At 48.9% G+C, this 24,791-nt stretch overlaps 1 protein-coding gene across 1 annotated transcript in view; it reads right to left on the bottom strand.

Annotated features, from left to right (window-relative positions):
* Positions 1 to 24,791, bottom strand: part of CACNA1I (calcium voltage-gated channel subunit alpha1 I) — a 148,864-nt gene that overhangs the window by 39,716 nt on the left and 84,357 nt on the right. Inside the window, exons 9-22 of the mRNA XM_051962512.1 lie at positions 22,145 to 22,296; positions 20,764 to 20,949; positions 19,485 to 19,602; positions 18,486 to 18,641; positions 18,011 to 18,104; positions 17,415 to 17,617; positions 15,946 to 16,434; positions 13,124 to 13,224; positions 12,101 to 12,224; positions 11,503 to 11,571; positions 9,558 to 9,742; positions 9,165 to 9,291; positions 5,275 to 5,400; positions 1,409 to 1,498 (exon numbers count right to left, since the gene is read on the bottom strand). Of these exons, the coding sequence (XP_051818472.1) occupies positions 1,409 to 1,498; positions 5,275 to 5,400; positions 9,165 to 9,291; positions 9,558 to 9,742; positions 11,503 to 11,571; positions 12,101 to 12,224; positions 13,124 to 13,224; positions 15,946 to 16,434; positions 17,415 to 17,617; positions 18,011 to 18,104; positions 18,486 to 18,641; positions 19,485 to 19,602; positions 20,764 to 20,949; positions 22,145 to 22,296 (2,220 nt within the window). The remainder of the gene's footprint in view (positions 1 to 1,408; positions 1,499 to 5,274; positions 5,401 to 9,164; positions 9,292 to 9,557; positions 9,743 to 11,502; positions 11,572 to 12,100; positions 12,225 to 13,123; positions 13,225 to 15,945; positions 16,435 to 17,414; positions 17,618 to 18,010; positions 18,105 to 18,485; positions 18,642 to 19,484; positions 19,603 to 20,763; positions 20,950 to 22,144; positions 22,297 to 24,791) is intronic.

Here is a 24,791-nt window from a genome sequence, read left to right as displayed (position 1 = left end):
ACTATTGATCTCGACTCTCTTTCACGTTTCTTATGTATCCATTAAGCCACATTTCTTTCCATCCATCTTCTTCATTCTTTCCCCTCCCTTCTCTGTGCCACATCAAGAATGGACCTCCCTTGCCCCATCTACTTAAGTCCAAGCCTTGATCCTGATCTCACCTCCTCCATAAGTAAAAGCAATTGCTTCACATTTACACTTCTTGTCCTTTGCTGGAGTTTCCCTTTGCATCATCTTACTTTTCCTTGCCTTGTAGTTGTGTGAAGTGCAGTGTGGTGCAGAAGGAAAGCAATAGAATTGAGGTCAAAAGACCTGGTTGTTTGAGATCCAATAATTAATAGCTAATGCAAATGACCCGATCTCTCTGAATCTAATGACCTCATCTTTGAAATAGGGCCAATGATTTTTGCATTACCCATTATGGCTGTTGTGATGAAAATAGTTTAAAGTCAATAAACACTTTAGAAATTTAAGATATTTGCTGTATCATTATTAGTTATTGCTCCCTTCTACCCACCATTAGCCAAAACGATAACTAAGGTGGGGCAATCAGCACTTTACCCAAAGGTGCTGAAATTTAAGAGGGCATGCTTCTTGTCCCATTAGGAAGACACCAAGACTTCTCGACTACAGCAAAGCCTCCCTGGATATGTAAGATATCTGCCCCCAATTTTCTGCCTGGAACTTGTGCTACCCATTCTGATTGTGCCCTTCTCCTGAGACCCCGTGTTCAGCTTAATAAACATCACTTCTAGGAGGTCACTGAAGGAGACAATTACTACAGTTCCTCCTACTTCTTTTTCTTCCTGCATCTCATTTGCCTTCTGGCCCAATCTCCAGCCTCATCCTGGAAGCTGGGTAAGCCAAAGCTCAAGCATTGAATGACAGACCATAACCCAGATTCTTGGGGAATGGGTCCATCCTTCTTCAGTATGACCACACCTTTTGGCACAGGCTACACCCATGGCATAGTAAAGGTGAAGGTCAGAACCCAGCAGCCCAGGAGGGTGCCCTAAAGCCTCGGTGCAGCCCAGGGGAGCTCCTGTCCAAAGAGATCTGCCTCCACTTCCATCCTTAGGACCACAACCTCACTTGCAGCTGTCTCCTCCCATTCATTCCCCCAACTACCCCTGCTGCCCCAGGTTCCGTCACTGCTGGTTATAGTTCTGCTGCCGGGGGGGAGCTCACTGAGAGCAAAGATTGTCTACTAACCAGCTCATGTTTCCCCATATCAAAGACAAGGATTTGGGTTGGGTTGGGGTTTTTTGTTTGTTTTTGCACATGGGAACATCTAATCAATTTTTTTTTTGCTGAATTGAATGTCTCCCCTTCTATTCCTGCTGCTCATTCTATCCCCCTTCCTTCTTACCCTTTACCTCCAAGCTTCCCAAGAGGGGAGATATAATACCTGCTGGTCGACGGCCACAGCGTCCAGCCCGTTGTACATGATGTTGACCCAGCCATCTTTGGAGGCCAGAACAAAGAGGGACATCAAGGCCTGAAACAAAGGATGAGAGGATCACAGGTCTGAATGTCTGAGCCACTGAGTCCGATCTCCCCCCATTTACAGATTAGGATACTGAGGTTCGGGCAGTAAAGTTGCTTTCCCAAGACAATCCAGGTTGAATCATAAATGTAGAGCTAAAAGAGGACCCCAAAGGCAAGTGAATCTAATCCCTTCATTTTACTGATAAAGAGACTGAGGCCCCCAAAGGTAACCTGCTTACTCTGGATCATACAGATATTTGGGGTCTGGTACCAGGAGAGTACTTCAGAGGACCTCAGAAGGTCCCGCCGCCCCCAGTGCCCCCTTGAGAAGCTATACTAGAGGAAGTGCCCGAGTCGGCCCTGCTCCCTCCCCTGGCCCTCCACAGCAACTCCTGACTTGGGCCCACTTGGGGATCTTTCCCCTCCATCTCCAGCGTGGTGCCCATCGTCCCCATTAGAATGTAAACTCCTCATGGGAGGGGATGTCTTTCTTTTTGCTTATCTTGTACTCCCAGCACTCAGTACCTTGCCGGATACATGGTAATTGTTTGATTAATGCTCTGTGTATGTCTATTTGTCTGTGTGTGTTGTCTATTTATCTATCTAGACATCTATTTACCAATCTATTCGTCTAACTATATCTGTCTATCTAGGTATCTATTTATTTACTTATATATTTATTTATTTGTCTATTTGGTTGCATATCTACCTATCTACTTATCTATCTATTATGTCTCTTTCCATCTATCTTTCTAACTATTTATCTATGTAGACATCTATTTTTGGGACAATTTGTCTAACTATCTATCTACTTAAGTATCTATTTAGCTATCTACTTATCTGTCTATGTACTTACCTACCTAGGCATCTATCTACCTATCTCTCTGTCTAACTATCTATCTATCTACCTATCTATCTAGGTATTTATTTATTTATCTACTTATCTGTCTGCCTGTATGCTGTCTGTCTATTTTATCTATTTTATCTGCTTATCTGTTCGTCAGTTTGTCTATCTAGATATCTATTTATCTTTCTACTTATCTAACTATATGTCTATCTATCTATATATCTATTGTATATCTACCTATGTGTGTAAGTTTATATGTATCTATCTAGGATTCTTTTTATCATTTACCTCTCTGTCTATCTATCTAGTTGGTCATCTCTCTCTCTCTCCTAGTTGCTTATCTATCTATCTATTTATCCTAGTTGTTTATCTATCTATATATCATCTATCTATCTATCATCTATCTATCTATCTATCTATCTATCTATCTATCTATCTATCCTAGTTGTTTATCTATCAATTTATCTATGTAGGTATTTGTTTATTTATTTATTGATTTATCTGTCTGCCTGTATACTTGTCTGTCAGTCTATAAATTTACCCTACTATGTAGGGTAAATTTTATCTCCTTATCTGTTTGTCAGTTTATCTATTTAGATATCTATTTATTTATCTATTTATCGATTTATGTCTGTCCATCTATATATCTATCATATAGCTACCTATGTATGTAGGTATCTATCTAGGGATCCATTTGTCAGTCTGCCTCCTGCATGTATCTATGAGATGTAGCGGAATATTGCCCCAGGAATCACAGCCTTCTTTGAGAAGGAGGGTTCCTGAGCACCAGTGTACTCTCTGGCTCAGAACTCTGGGTAACGGTGCTGTCCAAGGTCACCCCGCTCTGAGCTGAGTCACTCAACTTGAGCAAACCTGGAGTCAGGGCAGTGAGTGGGCAGGGCAGCAGAGCTGTTGGATCCTCCAAAGCAGTAAGTGTAAAGGGCCCAGCCTCTCCCTCTGGCTACCTCCAGACCAACACTGAAGCCTAGAAGGAAGGTGCTTGCTGCTAGGGCCTGAGACTAATTCCCTACAGTGCTAATGGAGAACCTTCTCTGCTGAAGAGAGAGAAGAGACAGGTGGCTGTAGGCCTGGGGTATTCCTGGGTGTCTCTCCATGTGTGCCTGTGGGTGTGTTCCTCCTGTGCTGCGCTTTCCAGGAAAGTCTTATATGCTGGGCTAGGCTGCTGATCTCCCCCAGAGCTGAAGCACGAGTACCAAGGGACCGCTAGCGCTGAGTTTGTGTGAAGGGCAGTAACAGTCGGCCGTCCGACACTCCTTCTTCCCTAGGGTAGGTAAGCACCAGGGGTCGTGAGATCTTGACAGTCAGAGGCCACGGGGCCCTGACGTTCAGAGACAGCAGGTCCTTGAGAGCGGGAAGGCACGAGACCCTCGTAGACAGAGGCCACGGGACCCTCCCATTTAGAAGTCACAGGTCCCTGACAAGCAGAGGCGGCAAGTCTCTAAGAGCCGGGGGCATTGGACTCTGTCAGTCAGAGACTGCCTTTTCAAGTGGGAGGAAACTTAGGGCCAAATATGTTTTCTTAGTTCATTCAATGATAAAAGAGGAAAAAGGCCGGGACCTGCCTCTTGAAATTGTGACGAACAGAAAGGGGTCCTTGGATGAGTGATTTTGACCTTGGAGAGCACCCTCACTCATTCTGCCATCTGCAGCCCTGGGGCAACTCAGCTAAATGAGTTTGCAAACTCTCTCCCATTCACCATGCACAGTCACCATGCCCTTCTCCAGTGCCAGGGCGTGGGCACTCCATCACAGCCACTGGCGCCAATTCATCCCTAATCCTGGTTTCCCAGGAATCTTCAGGTGTGTGGTACCCAATCATAATGGGGGAAAGAGGGCAATCAGGAATGACATCATAGAAGAGGAGTCTCCTGAACTGAAAGAAGGCAGATCCTAAGACTCAGGTGAGGAGGAAGGGCATTCCAGACATGGGTCACAGCTTAAGCAAAAGCACAGTGGTTGGAGATGTTGTGATGGGGAGTAGAAGTAGAAGTTTGGTTGGGCTACCAAATGGGTAGGACTCTGTGGGAGTGTAAGGGGCAGTGCCACGAAATCAGTCTGGAAAGGAGGTGGGTGCCAAATTCTGGAGAGCTTTGGCTGTCTGACTGATGATTTCTCCTTTTATCCTAGAAATAATAGGGAGCTACTGAAGATTCTAGAGCGGGATAGTGACATGGTCAGATCTATATATGAGGAAAGTTAGCATCTGTGGATGGACTGAAAAGGGGAAAAGTTAGAAAAAAGTGAAAAGATAGAAGACGCTATAACAGTCCAGATAAGTGTGAGTGGAGAGAAGGGAACAGCTCCAATCCCAACGCCTTATTTCCCACGAGCCTTTTCTGCTCTTCCCAGAAGCTTCTCCTCTGATGCTCATAATCCCACTTTGAGGTGGGGAGGACACACCTTTCCAGGCATTCCTCAGATTGGGGAGTGGACCACAGTCTTCCCAAAGACAGAAACTACACCCTGCTTATCCACTAGGGCTCTTAAAAGACATTTGTTGAATGAATATTGAGTAAAGCCCAAAGATGAAGATGCTTTATCCAAGACCACACAGTGGGCTCATGATGCTCCTTGACACTCAGCAAGGTATAACCTGGCTTAGATGCCCTGAGGGTCATTCCCTAGAGACCCCTCTCTCTTCCAGACAGCTCTGCCTATAGGAAGGTTCTCCTTGTATCCAGACTAGAACTGTTCCTTTTCCAACCCCACCCCACCCCAATGCTGCCATTGCTTCTACATCTGACTTCTGGGAAGGAAGCCTTGTCCTCCTCCCACATGACAGAGCCCTGATCATTGTCCCGGGAGCCTTCCCAGCTCCTTCTGCCAGTCCTGGTTCACACAGGAGCAAGGGCTGATCCCTGGGTTTCCCCCTGCCTCCCTGGGGGCCAGGGGTGGTGGGGTGGGGGCAGCCTGCTCACCTGGCCCAGGTTGTCAAAGTTGTACTTGTGGTGCACCCAGCGGTAGTTGGCGGCCATGCAGTCGGAGCGGTTGGTGATGTTCCTGATGTCGACCCCCAGGCAATGGTAAAACTTCCCCTTGAAGAGCTGGGGATGGGAAACGGCCAGAAAATCAGAGACTTAGGACAGCAGCCCACCTTGGAAGTCTGCCGCCCAACCCTTCACTTTACAGAGGAGGAAACTGAGGCTCAAAGGCAGGAAAGGGCTTGTCCAAGATCGCACAGGATCCCAGGCCCCCGACTCCAAACCAGTTTCCCAAGAGGCAAATAATGTCATGAAGGTGGAGAGAGAGGGATAAAATGAGACAATGGGACATGGTAGAAAGATCTTTGGAGGTGAGTTCAAATTCTGGCCCACCATTTGCTACTTCTGTGACCTGGGGCAAGCCTCCTCTGTGGCCTTGATTTACTTAATCTATAGAATAAGGGGAGAGCCCTAGAAGCACAGAAACAACCATGAGCTCCAGAGTTGGGCAAAACCTTAGAAGCCGAGTCCCACCCCTTCATTTTATAGATGAATAAACTGAAGCTTAGTGGATTTACTTTAAGCTTCACAAAGGACTTTTTCAAACATCATCTCATTTGATCCTCACTTCCTTCTGGCTGTTATTACTCCTTTTTTACAGATGAGGAAACTGAGGCTGAGTATATTTACTGATTTTTAAGCTTCACAAAAGACTTTTTCAAACATCATCTCATTTGATCCTCACTTCCTTCTGGCCGTTATTACTCCTTTTTTACAGATGAGGAAACTGAGGCTGAGTATATTTACTGATTTTTAAGCTTCACAAAGGACTTTTTCAAACATCATCTCATTTGATCCTCACTACCCTCTGGGATTGTTATTACTCCTATTTTATAGATTTGAATTGGTCAGATTTGAACTCGGCTCTTCCTGACTCCAGTTCCAATATGCTATTGGCTGAGTTATCTCACTTCCTCCAGCGTTTCTTTGCAGATTATCCAGAGCCTGATGAGCTTTGAAGGGCAAGGTGAAGGAGGGGGTGAAAAAGGGAGAAAATCCAGAGAGATCCAGAGAGATCAGATACTGTATGTCTAAGCTGCTGGTCTCTGGGGTAAGAACTCCTACTATAGCATGTTTGATGGGGAAAGTTGATGCAAAGAGGAAAGGGAAGGTTTGAATCCTGGGAACCTGGGGCCTGGAAGGATGTGAGTGGAGAGAGAACATTTTCTCTTCCAGAAAACCAAGCAAAGAGACCTAAACCAGCTGCCCTCCTGATCCCCTTCTCTCCAATGGGGAGCCTGCGCAGCGGCGGCCACTAGCCTGCCCAATGGCACCCGCTCTGCGAGGAGGGCATGGGCGGGCACGTGGGCCCCAGGATCCATGCTATGGCCTATCTATAGCTCACTTTTGAGAGGCAAGAAACACCCACTCCCTGTGTTCCTCTGCAGCAGAATCCCAAAATAAAGAACTAGGCGAAGGAAAAAATATCATTGTGGGTGGACTTGGGCTCGGGAGGCAGGGCTGGCTGTGCCAGAGAGAGTCCAGCCTCGGTATAGGATCCCCTTCCCCCTGAGACCCTGCAGGTTTCCCCAGCAATGCTGCTTCCCCTGAGCAGGAGGCCAGAGCAGCCCTGCCTCCTGTCTTTCCTCTACAAGTTGCCACTGGTAACATTGCCACCCGTCCCCTCTTACCTATTCTTGGACTCCCCAAATGTCAGGTCTAGAGGGGCCATCAAGGGCCAGCCCTATCTGAGCAGGGATTAGTTATGGAGAAGTGACGTGGTACAGTCAAAAGGGGATTCAAAGTCACTTCCTAACTGGGACTTAGATAGGACAATGACCCTGTGCCTCAGTTTCCTTCTCTATAAAATTGGGGAATGAGATGACCTTTAATATCCCTTCTAGCCCTAAATCTATGATTCAGGCTAAACGGAAGGTTTAATTCATAGGTATGTAACTATTAAGCACCTACTATGTGAGGATTTGGGTGTGGGTGGATACAAAGGAAAATAAAAAACAGTTCCTGCATTCAAAGAGCATCCATTTATTTCCAACAAAAAAGCCCCAGGATGTCAGAGCTGGAGGGAACTCAGGGGTATTCCTTCCCTGCTCCTGCTGAACCTACACAAACCATAATACCCCATACTTCTTAGCTAAAAATATTACACCTATAAACTCCAGGCAATTCTCAAAAATGGCAAGTCACAGAGCACAGAGTGCTTGCCAACTTGGTCTGGGAGAGAGTTTTCCTCATCCTAGAGAACCCTACGGCCATGAAATCCCATGTCTCTGTCCTCAGCCCTGGTCCTGTAAGCCCTGCAGAATAATGTTCCTAAACAAAGCGTAATTTAATAGGGTAAACTAGTAAGTGAACCCATTAAATTACATTAATTAGGACAAGTATCAATCAATTAAACAATTAATATGCACCAATTAGGGACATTTATTTCCACGATCCCCCACAGTCCAGGGGCGATGATGTCAGTCTCCTGTTCATAGGAGGTAAAGAAGAGTAGGGATTTGCCCAGTCCTAGGAGCTGGGCAGCGGTCAGGCTCTCCAGGATGAAATGATTGGACTGGACCTAAACTCAGGTCCTCTAGATCCACATCCAGGGATCAGTTTACTCTGGGGACCCTATTTCCTCCACTGAATTGGAAGCTCCCCAGAGGAGGAGTTCAAGAAGGAACCATGGTGACACAAAGGCAAAAAATGAAACCATTTGTGGCCCCACGAAGCTTCTAGTAGATGGAGAATGGTTTGTGGCTCCCTCTAAAGCCAAACGTTTCCATTCTGGCGTCCAAGACTTACTGTCTCTGTCTCTCTCTCCCTTTCTTCTTCTCTTTCTGTGTCTATCTTTCTTTCTCTGTGTCTCTGTCTCTTTTTTCTCTCTGCCTCTCTCTGTGTGTCTCTATTTCTGTCTCTCTGTCTTTCTCTTTCTGTCTGTCTTTATCTGTCTTTGTCTCTCTCTGTCTCTCTGTATTTATCTCTGTCTCTCTATCTCTGTCTCTCTGTCTCTGTCTCTCTCTCTCTCCCCTTCCCTTCTTCTGTCTCTCCTTTCCTTCTGTCTCTTTCCCCTGCTCTTCTCATGTCTTTCCTTCTTGAAGCCTTCCCTTCTCCCCACCCAGCAGACAATGATTCTTCCCTCATGAGCCTCATAGTATCTCGCACTTCTCTCAGGTTTCTGTAACTATGTAATAATATCTTACACATATGCTATATATATATATATATATATATATATATATATATATCAATATCATGTATATATACACATAGAGAGAGAGAAAGAGACACATATATGCTCATTATAAAATGGGGATAGTAATAGCACCTACCTCCCAGGATCGTTATTAGGATCAAATGATAAGGTGCTGTATAAAATGCTTTGCCCTATAGAAATGTCAGGTGTTGTTATTATTACCATGATTTCTCCTGGGACTCTGTTATATAGAACAAACTTGACATATGTATAATGCGAGATCCTTGAGGGCAGGAATCTTTTGCTTTTTGGCTTTTTGGCTCATTGCCTAGCACAGTGCCTGGCACATAGTATGCCCCTTTAAATGCCTATTAATAACCAATTAGTTGATGTCATTCTAAAATGATATCCCAGCTTTTACTTCCTCTTGGCCCACTCTTTTCACAGTTATTGAGGGCACTAGAATACTAGTATTTTTTTAAGATTATGATGAGATGTGTGTCAGAGGACCTAAATTTAAATCTTGCTTCTCCCACCACCTGTGTGGCAAACCGGTCCACATCCCTGAGCCTCCGCCTTGGCTAGGAAATGGCTAGATCAGGCCAGACGGTCTCTCAGGTCTCCCATTGTCCAAAGGTATAGAGTCAGGTCTGGGCTTCCCACCCTCCCTAAGATCTCTGCCACTCACCTGCACTCCCAGGATGCCGAAGATGATGAAGAAGGCGCAGCAGATGAGGACGATGTTTCCGATGGGTTTGAGGGATGAGATCAGTGTCTCCACCACAAGCTTCAGCCCCGGGGCACGGCTGATGACCCTGCAGTTGTATATCAAGATGGGGGCAGCTAGGAATGGGGGAAAGACTCTCCCTTCTCAAGTTTGAAGTCCCTAGATTGGAGCCCAGCCTACCCCTATGACACCAAAAAAGTAAAGTGTCAGAGAGTCACAGGTGAACATCTGAGGCTGAAAGAGGTCAGCTGAGTTACCACCTTATAATAACTAGATTTAACACTAGGGGTTCCCTGAAAATGGCTACTGGGGCAAAAAGTAGGGGGCACAGGGAGGGAACCAGGGCATCCTCACCGTAGCGGGCGAAGGGTACGGAGGAGGCGGAGGACACGGAGGACTCCAAGTATGGTAGCTCCTCCCGCAGAAGCCACAGAGACCACAATGTCAATAAGGGACACGAAGACCAGGAAGCCATCCAAGATGTTCCAGCTGCTCCGGAGGTAGGCCTGCTCCCCAAAATACAGGCCCAGGGAGACCACCTGGCAAGGCAGAAGTGGGGCACAGAGACAAAGACAGGGGGCGCTCCCAATTATAAGGGTCCTCAGAGGGCATCTGGTCCAACACATGACTGAACAGAAATAGCCGCTGTTCAAGAGCCCTGATATTAGGAGCTGTCCAGCATCGGTTTGAAGACCACAGTGAAGGTGAGGATGGGGCAGCTCTTCACCATGGCTGGGAATTATTCCTGACCTCAAGCCTGAAGTAACCTCTTGGTGAGTTCCCTCAGGGACTCCTCTACACATCTTAAGCTTTTAATACTGAAGAGAGCCATCACCCTCCCTACCCCAAGTCTTCTCTTCTCCAGGTTGAACCCTCTAGAAGTCAGAAATTTAGATTTCAAAATCCCTCCTTCCTCTCACACAAGCCTTGGATACAGAGACTCCTAAGCACTTTCAGAACTCCTGTCCAGTTTGATCTACGTAACAGAGCCCCAAAGAAAGTTATTGTAACAGTAGTAACAGCTGACATTTCTATAGGGCAAAGCACGTTACATAATACCATCTCATTTGGGTCATAATAACAATCCAGGAAGATAGGTATTATTACTATCCCCATTTTATAGATCAGAAAATAGAGGTCCACAGAGATCAAGTCACTTGTCTGAGACCACACAGCTTGGAAGAATCTTATATAGGATCGGAACTCAGATCTTCCTAATTCCAAGTCTAATACATTATTTACTGAACCACCTAGCTTCTTGCTAGGGAGATGGGGAGCAATCATTATCGGCCCCATTTCCCATGTGGAGAAATTCATGCAAAGAGCATTGAGTAGAATTTAGGGATCCTAATGCTTATGTGCCTAGGACTAAGGCACACTGAAGAAAGTAAGGAACTATACAGAACATGTTAAGGATACCATTATTGTTTATCTTGTTATACAGAACCCTCTTTGCCCAGCCTCTGGCATATTCTGTGCCCAAGGTTTAACATTCCAGATCATGCCCTGGAGGTTGAGACATTCCCCCAGGGAAAACACAAATATCCCAAACAAGGAAAACCCTGCAGACTAGATTCCCTGGAGATGCTCCACTCTGCCAGAGTCATTTCACCTTGTCTCCTTTTCCTCCTTCCAGTCACCGCATAACATAGAGCCCGCTCTGAGGACCACCACCAGACCAGAGGCCCCGACTATCCTTAATTGTATAAGCTGGCCACAAAGCCTTCAGAGATGGGACAGTGCCCTGATCAGGACCATGGACAGCAGCAGTGGCTGCCTACCTGCTCCACAGACTACCCTTTTACCTGAATGGGACCAACACTAGGCCAGCCCCCATTCCGCTACATAATAATGTAACTCTGGCTCTGGCCCAGCTAGGAGGGGCACCCCTAATCCCCAAATCAACTTCTGTGCCATGGAAGAGCTGACAAACCAAGGGAGGGGACGGAGACCCTGCTGGTGTCATTTGGAGGTGGGTAAGAGGCACTTTGTTCCCACATACCTCTTCCACTGTCCTATATGTTTACACTCCTTTTAGTAGAGTGGGAAACAGGAGAAAAACTGATTTCATTTTTTGGAGCTAAGGTTTAATATGCAAATGTACCTACCAGTGGAAACCCAGTGATTGAAATTCATACTAAGGTGTAAATGACTGCTGTAAGAACTTTTGCTGAGAATAAGGATGGACAGATGAGGGAGGGAACACAAGGCTAACAGAAAGAAGGTAAAGAAATAAACTAGCTTATGGAAGAGCCCTCCCCAAGAGTTGGGACGTTTGGGCTGGACAGCCCAAACCTACCTTTAGTGTCATCTCTCCAACAAAGATGGCGGTGAAGATGTAGTTGGACACAGTGAGGAATATACGCTCCTGCAAAGAGAAAGGGGTTTAAACTGAGTCCGGGGGAGGCCTCTGAGTGCTCTTCCTCCTTTGTTCTCATCTTTGTGACCATCTCATCACTTTCCAACTACTCTCCCTCGTTCTACCCTCCCATCCCAACTTCACTATCCCCCTGTCCGTCCTGACTCTCAGACCACCTGCATCCCACTGTAGTCCCTTCATGAACTCCATCTCCCTTCCCTCTTAGGATAGGGGCAAGGTGTGAGTCACTCTAAGTTGGGCCTGAATTTAATTGCTCTCTATAGGAAAGCATAAGATCCTACATCTCCGGCTGAAAAGTATAAGTCCCTCATCTGGCAGGTGAGGACACTGAGAAAGGGAATGTCCCAGAGAGTAAGCAGCTGAGGTGACATTTGAACCCAGGCCCTCGGACTTCAAACTTAGTGTTTTCCATGGGTCCCCTCCCATAGTTAGATCGTAGCTGACCAGGGTCTATGGGCAGATTTCCTGACCTCAGAGCCCAGCCCAGCCCAGCCCATTCCTGGATGGGCCCACTCACGGTGCTGCCAGCCTCTATCTGGGGCCTCTCCAAGGCGATGGTGATACAGTTGAGGAAGATAAAAGCCAGCACGACATAGTCAAAAAGCTTGTGAGTGATGATGGTTTGGCAAAGGACCCGGAACCTGGGAGGAGACAGATACCCTCAACCTCAGCCTCCCTCCCTCCCTTACGCCCAGATTTGAGCCCGCTGGGCAGTAGGGAGGAGGGAACCAGGGAATGAGGAGGGACAGAAGTCATGAACTCATAGAAAGTGGCCATGGCTGCCATGACAGTCCTAGGGGAGAGCAACAGACTCTCTACACCCTTGGGGTGGAACTTCCATTTATGGAAGAAGAAGCCACATTGAGAACAAAAGAACTCTGAAAACCAGTGCTGACCCGGTCCCCTCTTCCATCCCTTTGGGCCACACTTATTTCCTAGTATAATCTCAGCAAGCCCTTCTTCTCCAAAAGACCTTCCCTGATCTTCCAAGGCACCTCAGAGCTCATCATGGCCGAACAAGAATCCCTTAAATAGCATCCCTGATACTGGGAGCCATCTAGCCCTCGCTGGGAGACTTCCAGGGAGGGAGAGACCAAGGCATTCTCCTCCTCTAATGTTCTTAAAGCTCTTTAGGGTCCTCCTTCACACAGACACACACACACACACACACACACACGCACAGCTCTCTGGCTCCAAATCCCAAATGTGCCATCCCACTGCTCCACATCCCACTGAATCAGACCATTAATGAGTTTCAGCCCCTCACTTGGCTTATGAAGTGGATACCACAGGGACCAGACTTCACTGGCTTAGGGAACTCCCAGATGGGGACACTCTCTCTAATATAGGTAGGCTCCTCTGCACAGAGTCTTAGGGGTAGCACTTGACCCAAGTCTTCTTGGCTTTGAGAGCAGCTCTATCTTCTGGGTAACATCTGGGCCCATCCCCTGTAGCTCCTCACTCCCTGCACTGCTCCTCCTGCCCCAGAGTCCGAATGCTTCCCCCACCCCACCCCCATTCCAGTCCAGCCCTCACTCACCTGTTCTCAGGAGAGAAGAGGTAGACAGACCAGTCCTCCCTGATTTCACACCAGTCAGGCTTGTAGACATCTATCATCTTCCGGATCCGGAAACATAGGCTCTGGTGGGGGAGGGAGAGGTGAGAGGGCCTTGGGGAGGGGTATGTGAGAACCTGCTCCCCCAACTCCTTCTCTCATGTCTCACCTCTGGGTTATCCTGGTTGGTAAGAACCAAAATAGACCAGCCCTTTCCCCTGCTGCTAATGAGAGTCGTGGGCTGTGAGACCCCCTTTAACAGTCTCATTTCCTTACCCCTGCCAGCCATCCAAGGATGGCTGCCCCCCAAATGTGCCAGGCGCTCCCCTCTGCTCCCTTATTCTTTTCAACTTCACATGCTGGGGCTCCCACTTCAGGTTCTTATGTTTTTCTGTCCAGTACAACTAAGTCTCCCCAGGAAGACTGTAAGCTCTCTGAGGGCAAGGATCATTTCCCTTCCACTTTTCCCCCCTCAGTTTCCTTCAGGTGTGCCTCCTTCAAGTGATGACTTAATGCACAGAAATGAACTGATCGACCATCCCTAACATCAGTCCCGGTGGCTCCTTTCCAGAATCTAGAATCATAGTAGGCTTTAAGCTCCCTGAAGGCAGGGAGATTTGTTGTTTTTCTTTGTAGCTCCTGGATGAGGGAATCTGAATCTGTCATTTCAACAATGTGGAAATGACACAGATCTATGGCTCATTTGGAAGCAGTCAGTCTCCACTACAGCCATGTTGCCTCTCTCTTCCTTCCCTTAATAACATAATAAATAAATCTAAGGTGCCTCCTAAATTTGAGGAAAATGGATTTCAAAAAGTTCAGGAAAAAGATAAGAATCTCATGGAGTTAAACACGTTCCAGGAGAAATCAGTCCATGAGGATAAAACATAATCAAGAATGAAATCACAAATGGAATCGATTCCAAGGAGGAAGAAAAATAAGACTGGTCTTTAGAGTTGGATGTGGATGCACAGGGAGCTCACCAGTCAGTTGAGATTTTAGAACCAATAAGAGACTATAATGACAAGAAAGATGTGTTTTTCTTAAGCTGTGTTGGGAAAAAAAGAGGTACAACTTTTGCTTGAGATGGATGAGATAATGATATAGAGAAAAAGTAGCTAGAGGGATGACATTTGTAAAGGAAATGGCAGACCAAAACTGACCAGTAGGAAGTTGATACCCAAAATAGACAAGGAGAAAAGAAAAGAATATCCAGTTGCCTTTCATAAATTCAAGACCCTTGGTCCAGATGTATCCTAAAAGAGCTAGAAAATGTAACAAGTCACTGTCAGTGATATTTGTAAGATCCTGGAAAATGGAAGAGGGTTTACAAAAACTGGAGAAGGGAGAATGTCCCTCCAAAATTTCAAAATTGAGATGACCGCAGAACTAGCAAACTCTAAGCCAAATGCTAGGATGGATGTAGGGACAGATGGCATGTTCAACTGACTGGCAAAGGATACCAAGCCAGGAGGGACAGATAACATCACGGATGACAGAAACAAATTCCAAAAAGAATACCAAGTTGAAATTAATAACCTGGAGTTCAATGAGGATAAATATGAAATCTTACATTGGATATTAAAAAAACAAGACCAGAAGTCTGGGATGGAGGTAGCATGGACAGCAGTCGTTCTGAAGAAATCTGAGGGTCTGAGTGGACTGCAAGCCACATGAGTTGGTAGCATGATAATTTAATTATGCGCTGACTAAAGAGAAAATTAGAGGTGACAGTCCCCCTGTGAAAGCCAAGATTGAAGAAGGACATTTATAAGCTGGAACTGAGGATTACACAGAGGAAGATAATCAAGAAGTGAAGGATCTTTAGTCAGTCTCATATGAAGATTAGTTAAAGGAACTGGTCCTGATTGGCCTGGACAAAGCAGGATTGGAGCCTGCTGTGACTGGGGCCATCATGGGGAGGAGGGTCAACAGAACCAGGGGCAGTGAGGGAGGGGGAAGCTTCAGGAGGATGTCAGAGTTGGGAGGGAGCTTAGAACAAGGGGTATCAGAGAAGGGAGGGAGCTTAGAACAGAAGATTACAGAGCTGAGAGGGAGCTTAGAACAGGGGGTGTCAGGGCTGGAAGGGAGCTTAAAACAGGGGATGTCAGAGTTGTGAGGGAGCTTAGAACAGGGGGTGTCAGAGAAGGGAGGGAGCTTAGAACAGAAGATTACAGAACTGGGAGGGAGCTTAGAACAGGGGGTGTCAGAGCTGAGAGGGAGTTTAGAACAGGAGATGTCAGGGCTGGGAGGGAGCATAGAACAGGAATGTCAGAGCTGGGAGAGAGCTTAGAATAGAGAGTGTCCAAGCTAGGAGAGAGCTTAGAACAGGGGATGTCAGAGCAGGGAGAGAGCTTAGAACAGGGGATGTCAGAGCTGGGAGGGAGCTTAGAACCGGGGATGTCAGAGCTGGGAGGGAGCTTAGAACAGCGGATGTCAGAACTGGGAAAGAGCTTAGAATAGAGAATGTCCGAGCTAGGAAGGAGCTTAGAACAGGGGATGTCAGAGCTGGGAGGGAGCTTAGAACAGGGAATGTCAGAGCTGGGAGGGAGCTTAGAACAGGAATGTCAGAATCTGGAGGAACTATCTAGTCCAATCTCCTCACCTAACAGGTGAGATCCCTGTAAGCAGAGGGAGTGACTTGCTCACATGGCTACGCCCATATGGCAGGAGCCCGAGTCTTAAAAGACCCCTGGGGTCCTTTCTTGCACTGAGAGGGAAGGCCAGATCCCGGGCGGTCCCCTGCCTCTTGGCTCTGTGCACTGCCCCTGCCTTTCTCGGTCACAAGCCCGCTCAGGACCACTCACGTAGTCGATCTCTTCCTCATCCTCTGCGTGGTCCTTCCGGTTGTCCATCTTGGTGAAAACGTCCTTGGCAATGTTGGGCATCTTGCCATTGCAGTCCTGGTGCTCACTGGCACCCAGGCCTGTGCCCACTTTGCGGGCAGACCTCAGATGAGCATGAGGGGCTGGCAGGGGCAGCTCTGCCAGATCCAAAGAGTCCTTGGTATCAAGGGAGAGCGTCCGTCGGTGCCGGTAGCGGTGTGGGTGGTGGAGGTGGTGATGATGGGGATGGGGATGGGGCGGTAGGTGATGGGAGGGGCCACGAGGGGCGCCATCATCCCGCTCGCCCTCTGCTGACTGGCCCCTCTCCCCAGAGAGGAGTGACTCGTGTTCCGCAGAAGGTACCCGGTGCTTCAGACTGTGACCCCGGGCCAGGCTGTTCCAACTGGACCGGCGGCTGGCCCAGGCTCCACTGTGGCCCCAGGCCCCATAGTAGGAGCTGCGGGAGCTAGACTGAGAGGCAGACACAGAGAGCGAGTGAAAGACCAGAAGCAGCACTGCTCTCCCACTCAAAAATCTTCTGTGGCTACCTGCTGTCTACCAAGGAAAGCACAAACTTCTCTACTTGGCATTCAAGCCCCTCCAGAGTGGGTACTATCCTACATTTTGAGCTTTATCTCATACTGCCCCTTCCATGTGCTCTATGCTCCAACTAAACTTTCTACTCACTCCCCAATGGGAAACATTCCCTATGACCCAAAGCCCTTCCTCAAGAAGCTTCAACAGCTCTAGATAAAATACAGCTTCATTTAAAATGCACAGTTGTCCATCATTTAAGCACAATTCCCCTCCACACATTATTTTTCACCAATTGGTTCTTTCCTATATTTCCTACTTCCAAAGCTTTGTCCAGGCTGTCTCCGTAGTCCAGGTGCCAAGATCAACCTTGTTCACTTTGCGGGTATCCCCTCAAGGTTTCCCCATTCATGTAACACATGTTCTAAATACCCGAGTGGCTCTGTGTTGGGATGGGCACCAGTCCTGGAAACTCGGAAGCATGGAAATGTCGTATACCAGTGCAGGCTGGCACCTTTCCTATGGTCGTGCCAGGGGCACCAATGGTTTAAGCTACTTTCCTGGGTCCACAGAGCCAGTGGCTTCAGAGGGCAGACCCCTAACAATAACCCCATGCCTCACAGATTTGGTGCCTGCCATTTGTGTATGAACAGTCTCCTTGTGGAGAGTAAGCTCCTGGAGAGCAGGGGATGTCTTACTTTTGCCAAGCACAGCCTCTGGACATATATAAATATAAAATATATATACATAAATATAATATATATATGTAAATATATATACATAAATATAAAATTTCTATATGTAATTTTATATTTTTATATTTTCACACCATTTATATATTTTATGTTTACATATAATTTTTATGTTTAGATATTATATATACATATTTCTATTTACAAATGCTTCCTCTGACTCACCAGAGACCGCTGATCATAGCTCATCCTCCCCAAAGACATCACGCTGCTCTTCCGGGAGTCCAGGGCGATGAGCACCTGATCAGGCTGCAGGGAGTGGCAAGGGCCAGAGGGCATGCTTCCTGTGGTGGCCAGGGGCCCGGGCAGCGGAAGGCTGGGGTCCAGGTGCCCGTTGGGAGTCATGGGGATGGGGCAGAGCTTGATATCTGAGAGGAGAGGGATGGGAAAGTGAGAGTCACAGAGACACAGCTGGGTCAGGACCTTTTCCTGGCTGACTTTCTTCTACAGAGGGACTCTCTCCACCTATACCCCACATCCGGTGCAGGCTCTCTGTGTGACTCTGTGACCCCTGCCTTTGCCCCCAGGATACCAGACAGGAGCTGCCCTCAGAGACGGGCACTTTTCTCCACTTCGCTTAGCCTAAACGAGGCAGAACCAGGGGAGAGAGACCTGGCTGCCAAGTGGTCAGGGCCTAAAGCAGCTGGACCTTCCCCCCGGCCAGTGTTTCTCCCCTCCGAGCCTGAGGACTGAACGAATGCACCAGGGCTAGGTCTGCTCTGGTGAGGGTCCCCAGCATGTGCAGGCAGGGCATCCCTTACCAAAATGGCCTTCATGTCCCTCTCGGAACTTGTCAAACTCCTCCATGTTGGACGAGCTCTGGTCCTCATCTGAGTAGGAGCGGTTGGCATCCCCCTGGAGGGAGGGACACAGGAACAGCTCACATTTCTATCATCCCCTATGGATTACTCCTGACCCACTGAGGCACACTCCCCCACTCTACAGATGGTTAAACTGAGCCCTGGAGAAACCAGGGGTGGGCAGTGAAGGGAGGAGGGAGGCAAGGGCCTCCAAGCTGGACCACAAAGTATTGCGGACCACTTCTCAGCAGGGAGCTGTGAGCACTTCCTATAACCCCATACCCTGTGCCAGGGGCTGGGATGACCACCTTCTCTTCTCCCCTTTGGTCTCCTCATTCCCTCCTCCTTCCAGCCTTCTCAGGAGAATAAATAACTCCCATTCTGAGAGCGCTCGCTTTGCAAGGTGGGGCAGGAGAGACAAGGGTGGGTGCCTCACCTCTGCCTGGAAGCCCTCCACCAGGATGGCCACCAGTAGGTTGAAGAGCACGTAGTTGCCGAAGGTCATAAGAGCCACAAAGTAGAGGGAGGCCCAAGGAGAGGTGGAGGCCATGCCATTGTAGAGCACCATATTCCAGTCCTCTTGGGTCAGGATCTGTGGAAGGGAATTGGGTGGGAAAGCCCAGTGAGGTGGGATGGGGAAGGGATGAGCCGGGGAGAAGGGAGGGCAGGGGGCCAGGGACTGCCCTTCCTCAATCATGCACTTACATTGTGGATTCTGTCCTAGAATTCTGCACTCGGTCCCCTGTGTTTGCTCCCACTTGTGCACTGCCCCATCCATGCATTTCTTCATTTGTACACTTTCTCAGCTTTGCACACTCACACTCTCACACTTGTCTTGCATATTCTCATGTTTACTCTTATGCTTGTGCATGCTTCTCAGTCATGCACTGTTACCCAATTTGCACACTTCCTCACCAGGGCATTCCCCTGCTGGTGCACAACTTCAACCTTGAACACTTCTGCCTGACACATTCTTATTTGTGAGCTCTCACACTTGTGCAAGTTACTCAGGCTTGCACAGATACACTTCTGTCTTGTATGCTCTTGCTTGTGCAGACTCTTATTTGCACACTCCTCCATCATCCTTGCACACTTCTCCAACTTTACACACTCACATTTGTGCACTCTCCTCTATTGTGGAGGTTTTTATTTATTTGTGCACTACTCAGAAATAAGCTGACAAGCCCCCTTAGTTGTCTGGGAAGGGCCTTTGTAAACCCCAACTTTCATTATTTCTATTAACTGCATCTCACCCCTCTTTTCCTCGATTTCCCAACTAGGGCTGCTCTTTCCTGCTCTGCAGGGACATCTCTGGGGAAGGGGGATGGAGAGAAAGTGGGGATGTGTATTGGGGGATGGCAGACTATGCTTGCTGTGGGTGGTGGTCCCGGCCTGGAGGAGGGACGAGGGGAGGGACTTCCTCTTTCTCCCTCACCTGGAACACTGTGACAATGGCCCAAAGAAGTGAATCAAAGTTCTTCCGGTCGGGTACAGTGTCTCCCGTGTCAGTCTTGAGGCTGAATTTGCAGCCAAAAATGTGCATCCCTAGGATGCTGAAGAGAAGAGGAACATCCGTTGAAACATCCCAGCCCCAAGGAGAGAGGGGCGTGGAGCGCAGAGGGTGCACCCTCCAGTCTCATCCCCACTGGGGCTGCCAAAGCCGAGAGCTTTTTCCCATCAGCACCGTCACTTCCTTCCTTCCACCTCCCAGGCATCCCTTCTCATTCCTCCAAATCCCTCCTAAGCTCTCAGCTCCCCATTCAAATGACTCCCCACTGTGCGTTCTCCAGTCCAACCACCAGGCTGTTTGCCATTGCCCACATCATCATCCCCTCCGTGCCCTTAAAGGCCCAGAAGGCCGTTGCTCCCTCACTGCCAGCTCTTGGAACACCTAGCTCCCTGCAGGACAATGCAAGCGCTGCTCCCCAAACGGGGCTGGTCCTGCTCCTCCCAACTGGAATGACGCTCTACTTATCTTCTAGGTGCTCAAATCTGTCCCAGGAGAACGTAAGCTCCTTGAGGGCAGGGGCAGTTTTCCTTTAGGGGGTTGTAGCTGGAATCAAGTGGCGGCAGAGCCGGGAGCAACGCCAAGCTCACTGAGCTACCAGGTCGGCTCATTGGGAGAGAGTTCTGGGGGCCTGATTCTGCCTTGTGCCTGGGCGCGCGGGTCACAGGGAGAGTCCCGGGTACTCGGGTCTGACTTGCGCCTGGACACGTGAGTCACAAGGAGAGTCCCGGGTACCCGGATCTGCCTTGTGGCTGGGAACTCTGGGTCATAAGGAGAGAGTCCCGGGTACCCAGATCTGTTTGAGCCTGGACACTTGGTCACAGGGAGAGTCCCGGGTACTCGGGTCTGCCTTGCGCCTGGGCGCGCTGGCTCATAGGGAGAGAGAGTCCCGGTTATCCAGGTCTGGTTTGCACCTGGGCGCACGGGTCACAGGAGAGTCCCGGGTACCCGGATCTGCCTTGCGCCTGGGCGTGCTGGCTCTCAGGGAAAGAGTCCCGGGTTCTCGGGTCTGCCTTGCGCCTGGGTGCGCGGCTCACAGGGAGAGAGTCCCGGGCACCAGGATCTGGCTTGCGCCTGGGGCGCTCCCACTGGGCTGGGATAGTTGGCTGGGGAACAGCTGTGGGATTCCCTGTGCTGGAGCAGATGGAGCCCGGCTCCTGGGCAGCCTCTGGGAGGTGTGGCTGGCACCCTGCAATGGTTCGCCCACCTGAAGATGAAGATGAAGAGCATGAGCAGCATGCAGAAGGTGGCCACGTTGTCCATGGTCTTCATCAAAACCACCAGCTGGCGGCGCAGGGCTGGCATGAAGCGGACCAGCTTCAGGACTCGAAGCAGGCGGAACGTCCGCAGTACCGAGAGGCCCCCGTCCGACTGGCCGATGATCTCCCAGATACTGCAGGGGCCAAGCAGGGAAGGGCATTGAGCAAGGGAGAAATAGGGGGAAGGAGAAGGAAGGAGGAAAATGGGGAGGGCCAGACGCAGGGAGGAAAGAAATGGAGAAGAGGAGGGAAGGGAGGAGAGAAACAGAGGAAAGAGCATGAGGGAAGAAGCAGGGAGGGAAGAAGTGGAGGAGAGGAGGGAAGGGAGAAGAGAAAGAAGCAGAAAATCGAGAGGTAGGGAGCAGACAGAGCAGAGAAGAAAGTTTACACCAGAGATAAGGGGAGCATAGAACAGAGAGAAGGGGGGACGCAGAGGGGAAGGGAAAATGGAAGAAAGAAGCAGAGGGAACAGAGAAGAAAATAGAAAGAAAAAAATCCAAGAAGAAGTGAGATGACACCAAGAAAAGGGGTAAAGTGCAAAGGAAATAAGTAGAATTAAGGGGAAAAGGAGAGGTAGAGGAAGACGGGTCCAGAGACAGAGAAATGAAGGACAGGGGGAGTGAACAGGATGGGGCATGAGAGGAGAGGAGAGACAAAAAGAAGAGGGAGAGACCCTCAGGGTAAATTGTGAGATGATGCATAGGGGCAGAGAGGAAGTGGGAGGCAGGGAAGAGATGGGAGAGTTAAAGATGAAGGGAGGGAGAGAGAAAGGAGAGAGAGAGCCAGGAAAGGGGGAGGGAGGAGAGAGAGGAGACCAGAGAGAATGGGGGTGAGGGGGTGGAACAGAGAGAGTGAGGAATGAGGAGATGGGTTATTGCTGTATTCTGCCTGAGAAAGGAGCGTTCTGGTCATGGGGGCAGACAGAGCTGAGTTAATTAAAACTCCCCTACGTCTCCAAGCTGCATTTTAGCCCAGAGCTTCAACCTCCGTGCCACCTGCTTCCTCCCACCCCTCTGCCCTCTGACCAAGCTGAGCAAAATGGACTGGTGAGGACAGTATCTCTTTCCATTTGCCTTTCTCAGCCTCGGAGGACATGCTGCAAGGCAGGTGGCAGGAGGAGGAGGGCCGGGCTGCCAGGCTGCCTGCATTCTCAGCTCCTGGGGAAGGGGGGGTACGGGTCATGGGGACGAAAGAGACCAGAAATACCGAGGCATCCTTAGGTGGGTAGACACAGCCTCTGTGCTCAGGATGGGGGCGGGTTCCTAAATGGGGGAAAGGCAGCCCTGACCCTAGGGAGGAGGAGGGAGGGAGCGGCCCAGCCCTTGGCACCTGATGATGACGATGATGCTGTCAAAGATGTTGTAAGGGTTCCGTAGGTAGTCGAAGAGGCCGAAGGCCGCCAGCTTCAAGATCATCTCCAGGGCAAACATGCTGGTGAACACCACGTTACTGATCTCCAGGATGTTGGTCAGCTCCTCGGGCTGCAGGAGGAGAGGAGGAAAAACACCAGGCAATGACCCTAAACCGAGTCACTACATGTCAGGACTGGGACCCAGGAAGGGGGAGCCTAGAAAATAGAATGTGAGAGCCAGGAGGGGCTTAGAACAGGGAACGGTGGGTCTGAGAAGGGGCCTAAGAACTAAGAACATCAGAGGTGGGAAGGGTCTTAGAACAAAGAATGTCAGAGCTGAGAGGGACCTTAGCATGTGGGATGTCAGAGATAGGAGGAACCTTAGAATAATGTAACGCCAGAAGTGGGAGAAATCTTAGAACACGGGATGTCAGAGTTGGGAGAAAGCTTAGAACACCAACTGTCAGAACTGGGAAAGACCTAAACAGAAAGAATATCATAGCTAAAAGGGAACTGAGAACAGATATAGAAAAATGGAAACTAGAACTTATGTCTTGATTTCTAGCCTAGTGTTCTTTCCAATACTTGAATGTGTGTGTGTGTGTGTGTGTGTGTGTGTGTGTGTGTGAGAGAGAGAGAGACAGAGAGACAGACAGAGAGAGAGAGACACAGAGAGAGACAGAGACAGACAGAGAGAGACAGAGACAGAGAGAGAGATGAAGACAGAGACACAGAGACAGAGACACAGACAGACACAGAGAGAGAGACAGAGAGAGACAGAGAGATGAAGACAGAGACAGAGACAGAGACACAGAGAGAAAGACAGAGAGAGAGAGAGAGATGAAGACAGAGACAGAGACACAGAGACAGAGAGAAACAGAGAGAGAGAGACAATGCCAGAGACAGAGAGACAGAGAGTTGGATATAGGAATGGAAGGACAAAAGTGGGAGATGACCATCTCTCTTACTGGTGAACCTGAATGAGTCCTTATTGGTTATTTGGGCTAACTGTCATCCTGCTGCTGTTCTCACTGACTGGGCAAAAAAGCTTCCCTGAGGCTCACTGCCATCCTCTCAGATTACAAGACACCCACATACCCCAATGAGTAAGCCCCAGTTGGAAGAAAGCTGAACACAGCCATGGTGCTCCCTGAGCTAATATGAAGCTTGGTGAGCCGGGATCCGGCAGGAGAGACTGGAGCCCACCAACATCCATGGCTCTTTCCCCTATTTGGGTGATGGCTGCCAATGCCCCATATCACCATGTGTCTTCCTCACTGAAGCATGTACATTTAACTAGGTCCCCTCTGCTCAGGGAAGAGGATGAGGAGATGAAGACATCAAGAATGGCCGCTTAGTGTCATCCATGAGCACAGCCCCCAGATCCAAAGGATTCCAGCCAATACCAGGCCCCCAGATCCAAAGAACTCCAGCCAATACCAGGCCCCCAGATCCAAAGGATTCCAGCCAATACCAGGGCTTCTCCTTATTGGTGCCCCTAAGATTGGCCAATAAACTCCACAAAACCCCGTGGCTTCCAACTTCTGCCGACCACCCAGAGGACGCTGACTGCCTGGGGGAGCTGGGGGAGTTTCTGGGAGTTCTGCTACACATGCTTGTGATTTTCCAGCATCAGACCCAAGAAATGACCGGCTTATAGCCCTGCCGTAGGGGCTACTCTTGTCTTGGACCCTTCCTGAATAAGTGAGTTTCTGCCGAGAGGCAACATATCATGGCGGATAGTGGGTTAGCTTTGGATTGAGGTATGACCCTGTACAAGACGTGCAGCTCCTCCAAGTTCAGACAACTTTCCAATACATTAAGTTACAGAAAAATTGCCCATCAACCTTCACAGACTCAGTTCTGAGAAGAAGTTGTCCAGGCCCTCTGGTTCAACCCACCATTTTTTATCAATAGTTTTCTCCTCTGGGTCTGGACCACAAAGAAAGGACCTCACAGCAATCTGGTTTCAGTGGTTTGAACCCCTATTTATAGGGGAGTGGTTCTCACCACAGTCTGAACACCTTACCACTTCCTAGCACATGGGCCAGAAGGACCCTTGGAGATCATGCTGCCCTATGACCTAATTTTACAGATTCGGAGATAATGGCAGCTCAGAGAAATTAAGAGATCTGCCCTTACAAGAGGCAACATGGTGCACTAGAGAGAACGTTCGCTTTACTGTCAGACCTGGGTTCAAAACCTGCTTCTGATTCTGTGTAAAAGTCCCTTCATAGTAAAAACAAAGGCATTAGATCCAATGGCCCCTGAAGTCTCTTCTTGCTGTAGACCTGGGACCTTATGAAGCATGAAGGCTTCAGAGCATTTCTCCAATCATCCTGCCAGGTGTGGCTGACGGGCGAGCTTGTTTTACAGACTTCTCATTTCTTCTTGATTTCTCGTTTGTCTTGTTACAGGGGATGGCTCTCAGAGAAAAGGAAGGGGGGCAGTGATATGCTGGGAAATGAAGGTGATGGGAAAATGAGATCTGATGCTCTCTGAAAAGCCCTCCTGGTTCCTGGCTCATCATCTTAGTGTCTTCCATCTTGGACTCGACCCAGATGGTCAAATCTTGTCATTTCTCTCTCACAAATGCTCTTCTCTTGATCATACAGCCTCTGTCCT

Source organism: Antechinus flavipes, chromosome 5, assembly GCF_016432865.1.
Source record: "Antechinus flavipes isolate AdamAnt ecotype Samford, QLD, Australia chromosome 5, AdamAnt_v2, whole genome shotgun sequence".
NCBI classification, from domain to species: domain Eukaryota; kingdom Metazoa; phylum Chordata; class Mammalia; order Dasyuromorphia; family Dasyuridae; genus Antechinus; species Antechinus flavipes.
The sequence above is the reverse complement of the archived record's forward strand: the minus strand, read 5'-3'. Positions and strand labels throughout refer to the sequence as shown.